General features: G+C 49.2%; 1 protein-coding gene across 1 annotated transcript; it reads right to left on the reverse strand.

Annotated features, from left to right (window-relative positions):
• Positions 1-810: 810 nt before the first annotated feature.
• KIF2C (kinesin family member 2C) lies at positions 811-18404 on the reverse strand (the record flags this gene model as incomplete). Its single annotated transcript, XM_082677190.1, has 21 exons — positions 811-893; positions 1003-1126; positions 2585-2698; positions 2792-2897; positions 3235-3302; positions 4178-4288; positions 4407-4611; positions 5395-5537; positions 6295-6386; positions 6466-6529; positions 6797-6887; positions 8043-8205; positions 8297-8351; positions 8989-9084; positions 9737-9837; positions 10389-10514; positions 12290-12412; positions 14580-14628; positions 14796-14897; positions 17387-17481; positions 18338-18404. 21 exons carry the CDS (start codon positions 18402-18404, stop codon positions 811-813), a joined length of 2178 nt encoding a protein of 725 aa, XP_082533316.1.
• Between the last annotated feature and the right edge of the window lie 1939 nt (positions 18405-20343).

Raw genomic sequence — 20343 nt, forward strand, 5'->3', positions numbered from 1 at the left:
CACCATCTCCTTTCTGCTTACGGCTCCTGTGCCCAGGAGAGGGCCTAGGACCTAGTCAGCATTGAACAAGGCAGAGGTTGGAGTCTTCACCATGTCACTGAAACTGCAGGTGTAGATTTGGTCTCCTGGGTAGAGTACAGAATCAGCACTACCCAGAGTTGCAGTAGGGTCCTAAGTCCCAGAAGGCTCATACACATCCCAGGCACTTCCCACATACCACTCAACAGGCTGATTTTTTTCTCTTTATTGTTAGACACAATGTATAAATACATAAAACAGAAAACAGCAGGGATCCTCTTGGGCCTCAAAAAACAGCAGGGAAGGAAGAGGTCCCGGCAACTTTTTTTCAAGTACCAAACATATTAGTGCCCCGACCAAGGGTATGGAAGTCAGGCCAGGGCCAGCAGAGCTGAACTAAAGGCTCCTTCCCTCTCCCAAGAGCCAGGACAACCCCAGGGAGCTCTCCACCAGCAGCCAGTCCACACAGGCAGAGTGCTGCCCAAGGGAAAACTCTACACCAGAGAGCTTTCCCCTCTTGGAGAGAAGGGCAGCACATAAGATAACTAAAAGCTCCCTCTTTCCATCCTTGTTCCCTTCATGGCTACAACTGAGGAAAAGGAAAGTCATGTCCCATGCACTCTGACCCCTTCCCAGCTGCCCTGGGCCCAGATGCCCCCATACTTGGCATTTACCAAAGCTCGTCCCAGCTCAGACCTTGACTAGACCCACCAGGTGTCCAGAGTTCGCTGAGGAGGGAAGGGAAGGGGAAAAGGCTGGGTGTGACACCAAACAGATCTTTATTTGCAGTCGTCAATGGGGCCGTTTCTTGCTGCTTATTTGTTTGCTGGCCTGCTCTTCTAGCTGCATGGCCAGGCGCAAGGCCTTGAGGACATCTGGAAGGAAAGGGTGGTGCACCCGGGGTTAGTGGGTCTCTCAGAGGCCTCATTCCCTCTGGCAGAGCTGCCATCACCCGCAGAAGCCCCATCCTCTGGCCGCACCCACCTTGCAGGGCTGAGAAGTGCTTGGTTTGCTGGGCCAGGGCACATTCTGCTTTATTCACAAAGGTCTCCAGGTCGTAGTCTGGCTGCTCAGCCATCTCGGAGAGCTCCAGCCAGCCTGGCCCTTCCTGCAACAACACAGCGCGAACCTTGTCAGGTCAATAATGACCAAACCAATCTAGCAAATCATTCCTAGGGCTCTACCATCTGCAATGCAGATGCCCACTCCTCCAGCCATGCCCCATACCCTGCCTCCTGATCCTCTCCCAGAAATTCTCAGCTTGAATTCATCCTCTTCCCCACCCCAAACTTGTGCGTGTGCCTTATATCAAATGAATGTTATCATCTGTCTTGATGCTCAAGCCAGAAATCTCAGCAAGAACTTCTTTCACCCTGCTTGTCCCCCAATCCTACTAATTCCACCCCTGAAATGGTTCTTAAATCTCATGCCCTAATTCCAATACCATGGCCATGGTCATAGTTGGTCTAGACACTAACATCTCTCTTGAACTCTAACAATCTTCTAACTGCTCTTAACTCCTAAGTGCCTCTACTCATGCTCGCCCCACATCCCGAAACCAGCCTCTATACTGTGGCCATAGTAAGGTACCTAAAGCTCTGATGTGACCATGTCACCACTCTGCTTTACTCTCTTCAAAGGCATCTACTGCCCTCATAACAAAGTCCAGGCCTTTAGCATCAGGTCCCAGCTGACCTGTCCACAGCCTTCATCTCCTTCCCTCATCTGCTCACACCTTTTGCTCTGGCCAGAGTGGACCTCTCATTCTTCCTGAAAGTACCACGTCCTTTCAAACATTTGTACCCTGAGCGTGCCACGGAGGGAGGACACATGTAGGCATTTATCCTACATGTTCCCTCCTCAGTTCTAAGTGCCCCGAGCTCTCCCCTCTGCTCTGCACTCTGAAAGCCCCATTCTTAGGGACTCTCTCCCACTTGCTCTTCCACAGCAGGGATCACAGCAGTGGTAGCATCTACCACTTACTAAATGCTGACTACATGCTGGGGATGGCTGAGTGCTTTAAAAACATATCACTTAATCCTCAGATGTAACCATCTTGTCTTGCCCATTTTGGGGATGAAGAATCTGGGGGCCCAGTGAAACTCAATGACTTTCACAAGGAAATCAGCTTATAAATAGAAGAGTCACGATTGATCAAGTCTTATTTCGGGCCTGTTATCCATACTTCAGGTTTTTGGCCCTTGGTCTCAGCACAGGAGCTGGCATATAGAAAGTACTCACCAAACATTCACTGAACAAACAAGACAAGGTTACCCTCCAAACCCTCAGTCAGGAGCATGGGGTAGAGACACCAGCTCCAGCCAGAACGATGGAGGAAAGCCTATGTGTGCCAGGCTGGGGAAGGAGGTGCCGTAATCAGCTGCTCTAGAAGAGCAGCTGAAAAAATAAATGGAGAATTAAGAAATGCTGGTGTAGACGGCTGCCTCTTGCCACCCCAGCCAGAAGACCCGGGGAGGGGCAAAGCCCAGGTCACAGTCAAGGAATGGCGCTGAGCCCGTGCTAGGATGGATATCCAGTCTCTCCCAGCCCAGGGCTAGCCCTCCACCTGTATAATCTCTTTGAGCTCTTCCATGGCCCTCTCCTCCAGCTCCCTGATCTGAGTCATGGCTTCATTGAAGCTGGACATCTGGGAAGACAGTTCCTCCTCTTCCTTGGAGAACTAAGGGGGCAAAAGCAGAGACACAACAGTGTGGACCAGTCCCCATCTCAGGAGGCCACGTTTCTGTCTTGCCTGGCCCACCCTGCCCCTTACGTTGCCTGTGCTCAGGGCCCCGTCAGAGCTGGCTTCCATCTCTTCTGTTTCCATCTGAGTTGGCTGCTCCCCACTGGGCCCACTGTGGGGGCTCAGCTCCTTGACCCTGAGAAAAGAAGAAGGTCTCAGATCCCACAGCAGCCTTCTTGGCACTCACGAGTGTGCAGCACCACTCAGATTGCGAGACTTCGAGGAGATGGACTAGCAGCTTTGCTTTAGCCTAGGAGAAGTCCCTCACTCACACTGCTCCCCACCAAAGCCTGAGGGGATCGGAAAAAACCTTGTAGCATCATATATGAACTCCCAGGCCTCAGATTCAGTGAGTCACAGAAGAGGAGACAATGGGCACTGAGTCGCCAGAGCTTCCTCCCCGCTCTCATTGCTGTCATTCCCTCCCCCATCCTGCACCCCCTCCCCATCCCACCTGGTGTAGGTACTAGTACCTGTCTGCATATCTTAGTGTATTTAAAGTATATTCACAGGAGCTTATGCCTGGTGAGATCATGGCGATCTGCAAAAGAGGGAATGGGCACTTAAACGTCAAGGATCACAGGGTAAGGGTGCTCTTGGAGAGGCTGCCAGTAGGAGTTCTTTAGGCTGCTAATACCCACGTGGAATTGGGGCAGAACCCATTAAGCAACCACTCTGTGCCAGGCAACTTGCCCCATGAGCCCTGCAAACTAAGGTGCCTTAAAAATTGGTCCCTGGGGACTTCCCTGGTGGCGCAGTGGTTAAGAATCCGCCTGCCAATGCAGGGGACATGGGTTTGAGCCCTGGTCCGGGAAGATCCCACATGCCGCGGAGCAACTAAGCCCGTGCACCCCAACTACTGAGCCTGCGCTCTAGAGCCTGCGAGCCACAACTACTGAAGCCCGCATGCCTAGAGCCCGTGCTCTGCAACAAGAGAAGCCACTGCAATGAGAAGCCCGCGCACCACAACGAAGAGTAGCCCCCGCTCACTGCAACTAGAGAAAGCCTGTGCACAGCAACAAAGACCCAACGCGGCCACACACACACACACAAAAAAAATCACTCACAGTTGTGGCCCTCTATTTGCTAGGCTGGGAGCCAATGACCCCTGAGGGAAGCCACAGAAGAGACGAGGACTGCCTCTCCTGCTTCCCCAAAGGTCCTCCTTCTGAATTCTCCAGCCCCCTTTTCATCAGGTAAGGGAGGAATGACCTTCCCCAAAACAAGAGCTGCACGGACATACAATAAAGGGAGAAGACCCTTTCCTCCCCTCTTGGGTAGGCAAAGAGGAGCCTGGTGTCCAAAAGCAGGGGGTGAAGCCCAGTCAAGTTAGAGCCTAGAAACCCAGGTGGCCAAGAGCACCAAGCCTCTTGCCCAGGGACAGGAGTGCACCACCTCCAAAGGGACCCTACTCACCATGCAGGTCCTTGAGTTCTCCCCGATAAAGGAGTCCCTTAGCACCTGTGTCAGCTTGCTCTCGCGGAACGGGGTGTGAGCTTTGTTCTGTCCCAGGGCCCTGATGCATTCCTGGGGCACAGCAGGGGAAGCTGAGGTCCCCTCCCTCCTCTTGAGATGCCCACTCTCTCCCTCCCTCCCCCAGCAGCCCTCCAGGCCAACCCCCTCCCCTCCAGCTGGGCTCCACTACCTTCAGAGCCAGGAGACTCTTGTTGATTTCTGCGCCCTCCATGCGGGTCTGCCGGTCCGCACTGGAAGTGTCTGCACCTCGCTCGTTCCCTGCCAGATCCACCAAAGAGAACTTGCCATGCACTCTCCCTTTGGCTCGAAGAACAATCTGGAAACAGGCGTGGGAGCGGGAAGAGCTGGAGTTGGCAAATGTCTGCCCAGAGGTCCTGTGGCAAAGGAGGACAAAGAAGGACTATGAGCTCCCAGGGTCACCAGCCACCATGGCACCCCAGGTTCCAAAGCAGTCAGTTCTCCGGTAGCAGAGGCACACAGGTCAGGACTCTAAGATGTCTTGTGTCATCCTGTCCCACTTCTGTCCTGCCCTCCCTCCAGCTCTGGACCTAGTGGCTTACGCTTGCAGTCAAAGTACTGGATTCTGTGTGAGGGCCTTGGCCAGACCCCAGGGCCCATAGGACATGGGGAAGCATGAGTTGCCTCTGCTGAAGGGCACACAGGGAAGGAGGGGCTGTCATGAACCACTTGCTGCAACTCAAGGGCCCTGGGGTGGGCAGCCCTCTCCCTGGGCCTCCATAAGCTGCCCAGCATCCACTGCACCACGCCTAGGGCCCTGGTAGTGCACTTCCCCACCTCTATACAGGAAGGGAGCTGTGGCCCCATCACTTCCAGCCTAGAGCACATCCAGAGCTCCTGTCTCCCACCACAGAGGGAGGGAACAGCAAGGAGAAACCCAGAGAAGCCAGGAAGCATGCCTTTGGGTAAAAGCCGGGGAATAAAGCCTGCCTTGGTCAGATTCAAGATACTTTGACTCGACCCTGATAAGTCTCGTCCTGGGTCATCGGCCCCATTGAGACCACTTAAGGCAGAGGCCTTCAGAGCCCACACCAAGCCAGGGAAAGCGGCGCTCCGTGGAAACAGCAAAGGACTCAGCGCTAGTCTGTTACCTGACCTGGCATTAGAAGGTGGCCCCTTCCCCTGGCCGGAACTCTGACCTGCAGGCACTGCCTATGTCGATCATCTTGATGACGTCATCAGCACAGCTCACCACGTGCTCCTGCAGCCCCACCACCTGCACCTGCTGCTTGCCATCCTCTAGCACGCGCAGCTTGGCCTTCTTGTTGAGCAGGTCGAACAGCTGTGTCAGGCAGGGGAACAAGGCCAAGGCCATCAGGCACCGGGCACCCCACTGACTCCTCCCTCCTTCAGGGCCGGTCCCAGCTTAGACAAGGGCTGGCAGCAGGAAAGGCAGGAGAGGCCGAGCTGGGTTATGCCAGACTAGCAGCGGACAGTCCACTTGGGAGCTGAACCAGACTGCCTCAGTTTGATGCGACCCTGCTACTTTACTAGCTATGTGAACCTGGACAAGTACTTAACCACCTAGCCTCGTTTCTCATCTGTACAATAGTGACAGTGACAGTGATACTTCCTAGTAGGATTGTGGTGATGAGCTGAGACAAGTAAAGCGCTTAGAATAGTGCTTAGCACCTAGTAACATCTTAATAAGCAACCCTAGCTATTATTATTATCTAGACCCCACTTGGGGAAGATGACTCTGCAAAAGCATAGAGGCAGAAAGATGCATAGACATCTATAGAGAGAACACGAGTGTGAGAATGGGGAAGAGAGTTATGAGGGAGGTGTGTGGAGGGAGGACAGGGCACACACAGGCAAACCTCCCATCTGAGAGGTGGCCCTGAGGCATATTCCTGCCATACTTGTTGAGCATGGGTACCACCCCACCATTGGATGAAAGCTCCCACACGTTTGGGCGAAGTGGCCCAGAGGCTTGACAACCCACAGGTTGTTTGGCTTCTACAATTTCTAGCCAACCTCAAGGTTTCTGAAACTTCAGGGGCCCCAACAGCATAAACAAAGGGCTCCCCGCCAGCTACCTTCCCATTATAGATCTCGAAGAATGTCACATAGACTTCCAGGCCGAGGTTCCGGTATCGGGGCTGATTCTTCAGGAGGAAGACGTCCCGGGCTGTGAGGAGAGAGGCTGGATTAAGTAAGCAACCTGCCCTTCTGTGCCCAACCCCACTGTGGCAGAACACACTACTTACAGGCCATCGCATAGATCCCTTTCGATGCGTTCTGGGCTTTCCCACAGAGGTCTCCACCCATCGTCTGCAAAGGGAGGGGGCAGAAGACCGTGGTAAAGGGCCCTTGGCCTAGGCCAGGGCACTACTGGCTCCACCACCACAGTGGGCCACACCAAAGCTGGGAGGGGAGGCTGGACCTACTAAGGGCCCTCCTTGAACCTGGCACAGCAAAGGCATCTGGAGATGGGGCATCTGCACTGAGGGGATTTTCTGCAACAAACTCATTGTCCTTTTCAGAGACCCAGAATTCCGCTATGGGTAGGCTTGCTCTCTGCCAGGCCTGAATACTCACATGAGTCTTACCACTTCCTGTCTGGCCATATGCAAAACAGGTTGCTTTTCCCCCTTCAAAGATTGTCTGTACAAGTGGCCTTGCTGTGAACCTAGGAGAAAGGATGGGGAAGAGTGTACATCTCTCCTCAAATGTGCTCCCTGGGACATGGAGCACAAAGCAGGACTCCTGGAGGCCTCCTTCCAAGCATGAGCACACCTCTCACACAAAGTGGTCCCACCTGACCCCATCCCCACTCATAAATTTGAAATTCTCCTAGCCACCTGGGGAGAGCTGGACCGACCTGCCAGGAGCAGGCTGATGGTCCACACTCTAACTGAGCACCTCCTCTACCCTGGAGACACAAGGTGAAAGCTTGAGCTTAGCAACCGACTTCCAGCATAAGATATGCTACAAAGATCAAAGAAACCATCTAAAGTAGGAACCTAAATTATTTTAGGCTTTGTGGGCCTAAAATAGGTCTCTTCCATATATATACATACATACATATACATATATATTTAATGATTCTTTAAAAACACAAAATCCATTCTTAATTTGAGAGCCATATAAGAAGGGATTGCAAGCCAAATTGGTCCATGGACTATAGTTTATCAACCTCTGGTCTAGAGCAGTGCTGTCCGATAGTAGCCACTGCCACACATGGCTATTGAGCACTGGAAATGTGGCTAGTGTAACTAAAGAACTGAATTTTTTTTGGCCACACCGCATGGCTTGCGGGATCTTAGTTCCCCAACCAGGGATCGAACCCAAGCCCCCTGCAGTGGAAGCACAGATTCTTAACCAGTGGAGTGCCAGGGAAGTTCCTGAAGAACTGAATTTTTAACTTTATTTAAACAGTCGCATGAGGCTAGTGGGTGCTGTATTGGACAGAGTAGTTGCAGAGTTTGCTGAGTCTGCTAAGCCCAGTGGGAAATGGGTGGCTGCACAGGACATAGGAAGAACCCCTAGGGCTTGCCCAGCCCAGCTTCAAAGAGTGCAATGGGTAATACCTCACTTCTGTCCACTCAGAAGCACGGGCCACTAAAGCTGAAAAACGGGATGGGACAGCCCCAACAGGGCCTTCCAGGTGCTGGGAGCCAGAGCCAGCTCTGTGTCATGGCCCATCCAAAGAAAACACAAGAGGAAGCCAGGAAGGGCTTCAGGGTCAGCATGCCTGTGAGCGTGAGTGTTACCACAATGTCCCTCATTGGAAAGAGTAAAGTGTCAGGGGGAAGGAGGAGAAACAAAGAGGCAAGGGACTAACCTGTAGACGACTTCATTTGAAGCTGTTTCATCAAATGCGAAGTCAAAGCAGAATGCTTGGTTCTCCAGGTACTTTGTTAAATCCACTTTTAACTTGGGCTCATGTACCAAGAGGACACTCTTGCTAGGAACGGAAATCACATCAATTTCTTTCTTGGCCAATTCTGCAGAAGGACAGTATTTCAGGGGATGCTCCCTGGACACGGGGGAACCCACAGTCAGTCCAAAGCCTCATTCTGACTGAATAGGGCTTACCTTGTTTATTCAGCGGTCGTTTCCTAACACAAACACATATCCTGTGCTCTTCAATCTTCGAGGATGAGAAAAGACAACCAAGAGCAAAAGGTCAGAGCAATACTGAAAGAAAGCTTGTCCACAACCCGTCCAGTTCTAATCCCAAGTTTGGCTCAGGCAAGGGCCAAGATCTAACACTGGAACCCACTATGCCCATAGTTACTCTGGAGCGTAAGAAGGCAGCTCTGAATTTTCTTCCCAGTTTCCTCACTCTGCTGCCTATAGGAGGGTTCAGCATACTTTCATGATTAGTAGTAAGAATCTAGCCAACCTACTGAAGCAGGGAGGATGGGGGTGTGGGAGTTGATAAAGATCAGACTCTCCTATCTAGGCCTCACTAGCTCCAGCCCACCAAAGGGTATTAAAAAACCCCTTGAGGGTGAGTGAAGATTCCTGCACGCTCTCATTGCTTTAAGAGATGATTCTGTCTCTCACTTGTACGCCTACTCGGGAAAAGAATCTGAAAAGGAATCGTGTGTGTGTGTGTGTGTGTGTGTGTGTGTGTGTATTTACATATATATGTAGAGAGAGAGAGACTCAATCACTGTGCTGTACACCTGAAACCAACACGATGTTGAAATCAACTATGTTAAAAAAAAAAAATTGTACACCTACTCAGGAAGGAGAGGTAGAAACCCTTTGGGATTACTTACAGGATCAGTCACAGTAAGTGGATGACATTCCAAAGTAGCCCGAAATTCTTTAATCATCCGGGAAAATTCCCAGTTTGGAAAGCTGTTGTCATACTCCTGTTTGGGATAGGAGTGAAGAAAGACTGACTGCCAAGATGTTAAGTGCTCTCAGGCCTCAGTGCTAGGAACAGCAACAACAGCTCTTCATATGCACACAGCCCTGCAGGGCTGACAAGCCCCCACACGATCTCACTGCCCCCAACTCTGGCTCTGGGCAGAGAACCCAGGAACAAAGTCTTGGGAACAAAGATTGGCAGGGGGCCTAGGCATGCACCAACCACTCTAGGAACTGGGGCAAGAGCCACTGTCCCACATCTTAGGAGACCAGCAGGCTGGGATTCCCCTGTGCCATTAACCCAACTAAAGGGAAATAATCCAGACTGGAACTCCACTGTGGCACCCCTGCATACACACAACTAGGAAGTCGGGGGAGGCAGGCAACTGTGCCCAGCAGCCCACTGGACACTGAACTGTGTGATGTGCGTGCCCATTGGACAATCAGCAGCAAACATTCCTCATCTGAGGGCCTTCAGAAGAATATCTGAATTATTTGTTCTCTGAATCCTGATGAGAAACTAGTTAAACTTCTTGGATATCAGAACTGGAGCCTCAGAAATGCTGGGGCCAAACTGTTATCTCTGTGGCAGACAAGGTTTCAGTTAAGGATGCCTGTCCAAAAACCTTTGCCCTTGCTTCCCAAGAAAGGTACCTGAGCTCGTTTTATTCTCATTTCAGAGTTCTGGGCTCTTTTCTCTTCTCGCTTGTTCTTCATTTTTTCCATTTCCTTCACAATACAAGATTTCCTCCGAACTAGGGGGAGAAAAAAAAAGGAAGCCCTTTCTTTTACCTGTCTAGGCCAGCCTGTTCTTCTCTGGCTGTTGTGTTGAGTCCTGGGCCTTTCCCAGGACTAGGCCTTCTCTAGACCCTTGCTCTTATGTCACCATATGCACGGAGAGGAAGCAACAGCTATGACTCTTGGGATGGCCAAGCCCACAAGAGACTTGCTAATGTGGGCACTCCAGGTCTAACCCAAGCTCTCTCTATGCCTCTGTGGCATCTTCTCAAAAACCAGAAGAGGTGAGATCATCCCTGCTTGGTCTTGGTGGGCACTCTGGGCTGTTCTTCGGGTGTTGGCCAAGACTTTAGCTGTGATAGCACCTCAACTACATCAGAGGGCTCCTGCCACCTGGCAGTGACAGGGTCACCTCTTGTGAAAGATTGATTCCGTGGCCACAGGGAAACACGACCCCATGTGACAAACATGGTTTGAATTCAGGTGCCAAGGCAAGCCAGGTGTGGGACAGGCTGTAACTACCTATCCTGCACTAGGAGCAGGGCAGCAGACAGCTCAGCATGTCTACCTGAGTTCACAGGGTTTGCAGAAGAGCTGCCTTGGACGGAGGAATGGACTTGCTCTTCCACCTCCTCGCTGACCATCGTCAATGGTATCTCAGCCACTGCAGGGCAGGAGGGCCTAGGGGGGCCGGCTGTGGGGGAACAAGAGTCATTGGAGAAGCAGGCAGGCATACGGCAGCCATGCTCATCTGAGCCCTAGCGGGTCATAGGCCAGGAGGAAGGCTACCGACTGCCAGCTCAGCAAGGGCTCAGGCTCCTACCGTGTGAGCAAAGCTCAGGCTTTTTCCTGCATCTCGGCCCACACCTTGAACCCAACAAGTCCCTCCACAGGCGCTGGCTCCTGGGGTCAAGAAATCTTAAAGAGGGTGGTCGGGGCAAAAAAAAAAAAAAAAAAAATCTTAAAGAGTGTGTGAGTAGCTCAGTGTGGGCTTCACCATGAAGGGAAAAGCCTTTAAAGGCCTGAACTCTTCAGGCTTGACCAAGCATGGGTTCTCAGGCCAGGCCAGGCCTTTCTACTCATTTAGGAGAAATTTCTGACTTCAGAACCCAGGTGGTTAACAGGAGCAAGGACTGAAACCCAGGGATAATGGGAAACTGAGCAACAACCAACCATATATTTTTTTAAATAAATTTATTTATTTTTATTTTATTTATTTTATTTTTGGCTGCGTTGGGTCTTCGTTGCTGCGTGCAGGCTTTTCTCTGGTTGCGGCGAGCAGGGATTACTCTTCTTTGCGGTGTGCGAGCTTCTCATTGCGGTGGCTTCTCTTGTTGTGGAGCACAGGCTCTAGGCGCGCAGGCTTCAGTAGTTGTGGCTCACGGGCTTAGTTGCTCCGCGGCATGTGGGGTCTTCCAGGGCCAGGGATCAAACCCGTGTCCCCTGCGTTGGCAGGTGGATTCTTATTAACCACTGCGCCACCAGGGAAGCCCCAACCAACCATATTGATTCAACCCAGAAAGGTACAACCCATGGTGACTCACTACTTCCCATACCTGGTCGTGACCCTTTTGTTTGCCTTCACTTTATTAGAGCTGAATTTGATACACATTAAATGTAATGATTACAAAAATCACCTACTTTATTTACTAATAACTAGTAAAGTTGACAATTAAAAATGTTTGGGACTACCCTCTACCCTGCTGGTGCAGTGGTTAAGAATCCACCTGCCAATGCAGGCGACACGGGTTCAATCCCTGGTCAGGAAGATCCCACATGTTGCGGAGCAACTAAAGCCCGTGCACCACAACTACTGAGCCTGCGCTCTAGAGCCTGTGAGCCACAACTACTGAAGCCCGCGAGCCACAACTACTGAGCCTGCGAGCCACAACTACTGAAGCCAGCGCTCCTAGAGCCCGTGCTCCAAAACAAGAGAAGCCACCACAGTGAGAAGCTTGCGCACCGCAACGAAGAGTAACCCCCACTTGCTGCAACTAGAGAAAGCCTGCGCGCAGCAACAAAGACCCAGTGCAGCCAAAAATAAATTAAAAGAAAAAGTTTTAAAAACTCCATTTATATAAAGTCAAAAAAAAGAGAAAAAGTTAATTTATGCGATCTGAAGTCAGGACGTAGGTACCCTTGGGGGCTTAGGAACTGGGAGGGGGCCTGAGGGGGACTTTTGGGGGTGCTGGTAATGCTCTGTTTGATCTGGGTGTCAGTTACATGAGTGTGTTCACTTTGTGAACTATGTAGTCAACGATAGGTTTACTCTTCTGTATATATATTACGTTTAAATAAAGTTTAAAAAGTAAAGTGAGATGATTTCCAGACAAGGGAGCAGTGGGGCAGGAGCAGAACAATACAAAAGCCAGAGAGTGTAGGAATCCTAGGATATTCTAGAACAGGTTCAGGGCGATGTGTGAGGACCACTCCAGGGCCTCAAACAGGGAGAACAGATTCATTACTCACTGGGAACTGAAAACTGCTTGCGGGAACTTGCAGATGCAGGCAGTTCCACCTCCATATCATTCTCCTGAGTGGTGATGCGAACCTCTGGGACAGTGGACATGCGAGTGGAGCGGCCTCGGAGACCTGAAGGACCAAGGGCAGAAGCCGATCAGTGCAGCATGATCAGGAGAGCCAACAGGCATAATAGAGGGGCCGTCGGGGGTAACCCTCCAAGATTCTATACAGGAAAGGAGCCCACCAACTCCCCATTCCTTCCACCCAAGGAAAGGAAAAATTAGAAAGGCCAAGTACTAGTGACCCCAAAACTAATTTGTTACGTTCTGCAATCTGAGAGCTCCTGAGGGCTCCCACAAGAGCATCTGTCTTGAGTAAATGGAGGGACCTACAGACAATCTGAAATCATTTCTGGAGACGTAGACCTAATCCCTGAAAAAAAGCATTCTTAACCTTAGCAACAGCACCTACCATTCTACAATCTTCCCATACCGCGAAACATCATGAGGTAAGTATCAGTATTCCCAACTAATGGAAGATGACATTAAGGCACAGAAAAATTAAGCAACTTGCCCAATGCCACTCAACTAGTAAGCGTCAGAACCGGGATGTGAACCCAAGACTGCCAGATTCCAGTCTGGGCTTTTTCCACTGCTCCAAGATATTTTACAGAGCCAGGCCTGGGCCACATCTTTAGAAACCATGGGATCAGCTACATGAATTTTCTGGAATCTTAAAAGAATGCTTAACTGAGAGAAACAATTGAGTTATACTTTAATTCTTGCCAATTTCTACCCATCTATATAGTTTCTCTCCCTAAGAAAGAAATAATGCACCTATAAATAAAAGAAGTAGTGAATTTGGAAATAAAACACTGGTGTCATATAAGTAAATATCAACTTGTACTGAATTTGAGTTTCCTAAATTTGGGCTGATCTGATGGCTCTATATAATCCCTATTTTTCATAAAGAGCATGAATTATTATAATTTTCCTATTTCTCAAAAGATCTATAACCTTGTGTTTCATTTCTACTGTTCAATATCATGCACATTCATTAAGGCTTTTTTTCCATTAAAAGGAGCGGTGGCAGCATCCTTTCGTGTCATGCACGTGGAGTGGGATGGCTGCCACCCCCACCTCTCTTGCAGGCCCTTACGGTGGTATAGCCTGAAAGAGAGGGCCAGCAACACACCAGTCATGCCCAGCTGAAGCTCAAAACTGCACCACCTTTCACCTTGGGCCCCCGGGAACCTGAAGCTCCAGGCATGTCGTTTCTGGGCCCAAGGTGGCTGTGTTATGTCAAGGCAGTGATACCCCCTGGACTGGGACAGGCTGTGAGGTATAGCTGGTTCTGGGTTATAAGCTGGATTATTTGGGCAGTTTGTGCCTATAGCCACCATCACAGATGACTGTAGTCAAAGTAGGTTTATGCTGACTCCTTCTGCAGAGAAAGCCCAACCTTCTGTTGGAGTTCGAGGCATTGCTATTATCTGTCCAATCTCACCCCACCCCCAGATCACCACAGCACTGCCAACTCTACTTCTAAATGGCCCTGACCTAGCTTTTCTCACAGCCTGCCCACCACCTCACTCCAAGGCATGTTGTTCCCCCAAGGAGAGAAAACAAGCCCACAATGGCTGATTACTGCTCTGGATTCCACAGGCCAGTCAGCAAATTTCCCAAATGCACCAAGTCCCTGAGAGGTTGGCCTAAGTAAGAGCTGTAGGTTGAACTGTTGAATTCTTTCTCTTCTTTTCTTTTTTTTAAACTGCTTTAGAGGTATGATTGACATATAAACAGCTGTAGATATTTAATGTGTACAATTTGATGGGTTTGGAGGTAGGTATACACCCATGAAACCATTATCACAATCAATGCGATAAACCTACTCATCACCTCCAAAAGTTTCCTCCTGCTCCCTTTGTTTTGTATTTTGTTTTTTCCTTTTGTGGTAAGAACACTTAACATAAGATCTACCCTCACAGTAAATTTCTAAGTGTACAATACAGTATTATTAATCATAGGCCCTATGTTGTACATTAAATCTCCAGAACGTCTTTATCTTGCATAACTGAAACTCTGCACCCTTTGACCAACACCTCTCCATTTCTTCCTCCCTGTAGGTTAGATTCTTCCTCACTGAGGAAGATGCTTGGAAGACAGGGCAGGACTCAGCCCACACAAAAGCCACCTGCTAAACTGGAGCAATGAGTCTACTTCACAGCTTCCTGAGCTCCAAGAACATCATTCCTGGCACAAACCCCAGGACAGTGAACCAGTAGAAATCCATTTACCTTCCTTTGGAGCGGGAATTTTGGAGCTGACTGATCTGCGCTTTTGTTTCTGAAAAACAAAACAAACCACCACAATATATGGCTCTTATCAATTCTCAAGGGCCTATCCTGGGCCCATGTGCTGTGCTAAAGAACTAAGCAGCCCCAGAAAACAAACCAGCAAAGAGCCAACAAGCCAAATGGGGCACTGGCTGCAGTCAGGTGACAGGCACCTACCTGAACCGTTACATTCTCCTGCAGGGGCAGACTGTCCTTTGGGTGTAAAGGAAGAAGCTGTAAGATTTCTGGGTTTATTGCAGCCACATCATCAAAATCAATCTGCAAGGAGCAAGTAAAAGCTTCTGTGAACAACATAGCTTGTTCAATCCAATTGCATCTCTGCAGTCAAGGCTACCCCTAGATTCAGACTTTATAAACTTTAAGTTCCACCAAGTACTAATAGCTATAAACAAATATTTATTCCCTAGTCGTGTTTTACCATCTAGATGGATATTGCTTTCTGATTCCAAGCCAATGGTAGCTGTCAGTGATGAGAATGAGGTGAAGAGGAAGGCAGACAGGCAGGCAAACAGTCAGGAAGTCCACAGCAGATCTAGGCCACTCGGCTCCCCTACTGCTCTGCGGGGCAGTGGGGTCCTACTGGGCACAGCCCCCTGAGCACCCCTTGCTGCCTGACACCAAGGAGGAAACAAGTTCTAACTGCCCACTGATAGTCAAATGGAGGGCCCTTCAGGATCTTATGGGCAGGGACCAGTTCCTGAGAACTGCTACCTAATCCTAAATCTACCTACATTTTCTACTGGGTCCAGAAACTTCAGGCCCAGAAACTTCTTCCCCAGTCTTAGTGTCCTGCTCAGCCCTTCCCTACTTCCTGCTCATGCCTGCAATAAGGTCACAATTCTAGGTTTACATCACCAGAGTCCTGAAACCCTCTGGGGACAACTCAAACTTCACAGCAGGTTCAAACACACCTAAATAGTACCAACTTGATTATTTCTGTTTCAAAATGTGAAAGAGCTGAAGCATGTACTCCAGGGTGAGAGCTTCACCTCCTACATATGCAACCTTTATGTATTAATCAGCTATTCAAACACTTATTAGGCCTGAGTAAGGCTGTAGGGGGAAGGTATTCAAAAATGAATTAAGACATGTATCGCCCTTGCTTTCAGCGAGCTCATATGCTAGTGGGAGACAGAAGCCATGTGCACAAAGGGCTAGAAACCAAAGCAGCATGGGATAGACGAGGAGGACAGAACCACCAAATGCAAAAGCTGGCGAGTACTTCAGTAGCCAGGCTTCTATCCACTTTTCTTGGACAGCTACAGACCCTTACCCTCCCCCACTCCCCCGATTCCAATCCCTAAACTACGGAGAGCATAAACAACACAGGAGACCAAAGTTCTGACATTAACTGATCCTCACTTTGATGATTCAGGAGGAAGGAATAAGAGTGAGAGTGTGAAGGCAGCGAGACACTAGGCAGGATCATAGAGTGGGGAACTGCCCCATTTGTCCCTGGCACTACTTTGGAAGGAGTGTGTAGTATAAAGAAAAAAAGTTGATTGGGATCAGATCTTGAAAAGGCTTTAATTCCTCACTAAGAAGTTTGGACTTTATTCCAAAGGCAATATTTAAGCTGGAGTGAGACCCAATAAGAGCTGTATTTCTAAACGAACAACAAAAACAAAAATAAGTCACACGGAACTGCTAATAGATGGTTGAAAGGAATTTTAGGAACCTCTTGATTCAAGGACAGATAATGTAAAGAATTCAGTTCTTCTATTTCTCAGATATACCACCTAAATATATGCATACCTACCATAAGGCACGATACTAAGCAAGCCCTTTACATGTGTTATCTGTTAAGCTCCACAGAAGAGGGTCCAGGTCTGTCTTATTCACTTCTGTATCCCCAGTACCAAACACACTGGCTGGCATTTTGGAACCAGTACAAATGGATTTGTTGAATAAGTCCTCAAAACAACCCAAAATAAGTAAATATTATCATCCTCATTTTAGAAATGAGGAAGTTGAATTTTTAAGAGGGACAGAAACGTGCCTGAGAACACATTAAGTAGTGGCAGAGCCAGACTCTAAAATCCAGGTTTTCATACTCTTAGCTTGGTGACCTCTTCACCACACCACAATGCCTCTAAAACATAAATATCTTAGGCACATCCCTCCTCTTCTCAAAATCCTTCCAAGGCTCCTACTGCCTACAGAATAAAATCTTAAACAACTTACTGCAAGAGACAAAGACCCTCTAGTTTCCTTTTTTAGTCTTTTTGCTGCTGCCAAGCATCCTTGGTCTTCCTCAATGCCCGGAGCCAGCTTCTTTACCAGTCCCCATGAGGGCCATCTCACTGTTTCTGTTAAGCTTTCTGGCCCCCACAAGCCCAGCTCATCCTCAGTGATTTTCCACCTCTGAGCTGCTCTAGCATTATTCATCTGTAGTTGCCTTCTATTATTTGGTGTTTCAGAAACATACTTTTGTCTCCCCAACTAGATTATCAATTTTGCTCCCCAAATCAATATCATAGGTAGTGTGCACTCAGAGCTAGCTTGGGTGAGCAAGGTTTTAGAATTCTGTGCAGTTTACTTTCTAGAAACACAACAGAAACTGTTGATTACTTCAGTTTAGAACAGGCCTGCCTAAATAAAATCCCAATGCATTCAAAGAGGACCATATTTAAGATTAGGGAGGACAAGTCGACATCAAAAACAAGGCTGACACAAGTTCCATTTCCACACACATCTTTTAGGTAGGAAGGTGTTAAATGTGGTACAGGCATACTCATAGAACCTACCTCTTTGCCCTTTGTGGCTCCTCCTTCTGTCCATTCCACCGAAACGCAGGATTTCTCCAAGTTCACAGTCCTTACATTGGCACTGTGAATTAAGCCTATAGTATGAAAAGATCAGAATTACCCATCTTTTTCACGTTTAGGATCCCACAGAGACTCTTAATGTAGAGTTGGCCTGAAGGAAGGGACAGTTGACTTTCTTTCTAACCCCAGGAGACAAATCTCCTGGCACTTCACCCTTGGAATATCCCACAGTGAGGTAGGCAAGGAACAGTTCTTAAAACTGAGCTGCAGAGGATAAGGACTCATCCCTACTCAAAAGAGAGCCTACTGTGGGGTGAAGGTATGTTTGGGCAGGGGAATCACTCTAGTGCTTAGGTGAGCAGTTCCTCAACACAGCACTGAGGCTCTAGCGCCCTCAGGTTTCCCTATCTCACTCCTGACCTTTACGTCAGACCATTCTAGTGATATGGGTATTAGACCTGCCAGAGGTGAGGTAGCTGCTCAACTAAAAAAGAGAGGGCAGGATTGCAAGCTCCTGAAGAGCAGGGATCCCGTCTGTCTCGTTACCCTGAATCCCAGTATCTGACATACTGCAAGTGCACAGCGTTTATGGGAGAACAGAGGGGCCAGAAAGCCGAGGTCCCTGCAAGAGCAGGGCAGTTGCAGGGGTGAACTTTGGAGGGGAAATGAATCCAGCAACCCTGACGTCCCAGAGAGGTCCAGTGACACAAAGGAGCTCCGCTCATTCCTGGAGGACGGGGAGGGGACCCACCGCCAGTGCAGAGGCCCCTGGCCCTGGTAGAGAAGACTGACTGCCAGTGCGGAGACCTAGACCTGGGGGGGTGGAGGGGAATCCCCAATAGTGATTCAGGGCCTGCTGTTTGGGGAGGGGAGGTAATCTCTGCCGTCTCAGCCCACGGGTCCCCTTGGCCTCAGGACCCCGCCCCTCACCATTACTGCGTTGTATCTTGATGGCGAGACCGGGAAACAGGCGAGCTTGAAGAAGCGACGAGTCCATGGGTAGGCAGGAGCTCCGGGAAGAGAAACGCGAAATGCCAGAAAACCACCACTCTACCAACACTGCGAAGTCTTAACGCCGCGTAAACCGCCGAAGTTTAAATCCCGCGCGCCGGCGTCCCTAAACGTCATCACGCTGTCGCCGGCCTCTCTTCCGCCAATCAGCAGCGCCCTGCGGAGCCTGTTGGGATACGTAGTCTCCGGGGGGGGGGGCGCCTTCCGGGGCATGGGACCGCCCACTCGTCAGACCACAGCGGGGAACGCAGGGCTTGCAGAGAGAATGGGGAGCCGTCGCGGCCGGAGGGGACAGATTACAGGCATTCAGAGGGTTGCAGTACTGCTGGGGTTCCCTAAACTGAGAAACCTCAAGATGGTGTCTCAGAGGGAGGGCTCACGGGTCCTACAGTCATGGGTTCGAATCCGAACTTCTTTAGTTGCCTGCTCCGTGACCTCGGACAAGTTACAAACTTTCCCTCTTCACGCAGTGGGGAGCATGTTTCCTCCCTCGCGGAATTACTGCTAAGTTTCAACGAGGGGCTATCACTTACAGTGAATGGAAGACCAGATTCACTAGCTTTTTATCGAGTGTCTACCACGTGGTAGGCATGGTGCAAGGCGCTGGAGATAGCAATAATGAAAGCGACACGTAGTTCTTGCCCTCGAACTAACATTTCTAACGTGAACAGGGGACAAAAAGAAGAAAATTACAAGTAAATTACGATATGTAGTAAGTGCTCTGAGGGAAACCGAGAACTGGAATACAGAAAAATGGAGGAACCTACTTTAGATAAAATAGTCAGGGGAGAAATCTTTGAAGTGATACTTAACCTGACTCTAGAGAACAAGGAGGAATGTCAAAATGAAGGGCAGGGAGGTGGAGAGGCTTCCAGACTAAGATCTGAGAATGATATATGCAAAGGCCCTGAGGTGGGACAGAACTTGATCTTGAAGAACTGAAAGAAGCCTGTATGGAGAGAAGGCAATAGGTGAGGGGGAGAAGAATGAGATCAACTTAGCATCTTGTATCCCATAGTAATATTATAATTTTGGCTTTTGTCCTAATGAGAAATCATTGAAGAATTTTGAGCAGAGGAGTGACAAGATCTGAATTACATTTGATTTTATGTTTATTGGGCTTGCTGCTGTGTGGAGAACTGATTTGAAGGGGGCAGGACTGGAAGTGAGGTGACCTAGTAGGCAAGAGATTATACCGGCCTAGCCTGGGGCCGTGATACTGGAAATGTAGCTAAGAGGATGGATTAAAGGTGTACCTTATTTGGGAGGTGGAAAGGTGGAGTGAATGGGTCTTGCTGATGGGTTTGTGAAAGGATTTCGGTCTAAAATGAAACAGGAGGATCTGAAATGGAGAATCTCACAAAGGTACCCTCCAAAGAATGGAACTTAGAGACTGATTTCCCATAATTGCCTGGTTTACAGAAAACAGACTTATTTCCTGACCAATGAACATCCATCAAGAATTACTCCCCATCCTCAAGCCAATTAACTTAATACTTTAGGACTCTGGTCAGACTTGCTTCTGGTCCATAAACACAACTCTGCCCAAACGGACTTGCTTGTATCTTGCTACAGCATATGTTTCTCAAATTGCAACTCAATTTCTGGTAGTTCGAGCTTGCCTTGGTTTGCCTCTGTTTAGGTTGACAGGTTGGATACGTGGGTGAAGGAGAAGGGATAATCATGGATGACTGCTGGTTTCTGGCTAGAGCAACTGGGTGGGTGGTGGACTATTTCTTGAAATAGGAGAGTGGGGTTATGAAGGAAACAGTTTGGGGGGGGGTAGGTCAAAAGCTTCACTTTGGTCATGTTGAGTCCAAGATATATACAAGACTTCAGAGTGGAGGTGTCAGGTTAGCAGTTGGATACACGAATTAGGAGCTCAGGGAGAGATCCAGGCCAGAGATAGAGATTTGGCAGTCATT

The sequence above is a fragment of the Grampus griseus genome (assembly GCF_964374135.1).
Source record: "Grampus griseus genome assembly, chromosome: 1".
In the NCBI taxonomy this organism is placed as follows: domain Eukaryota; kingdom Metazoa; phylum Chordata; class Mammalia; order Artiodactyla; family Delphinidae; genus Grampus; species Grampus griseus.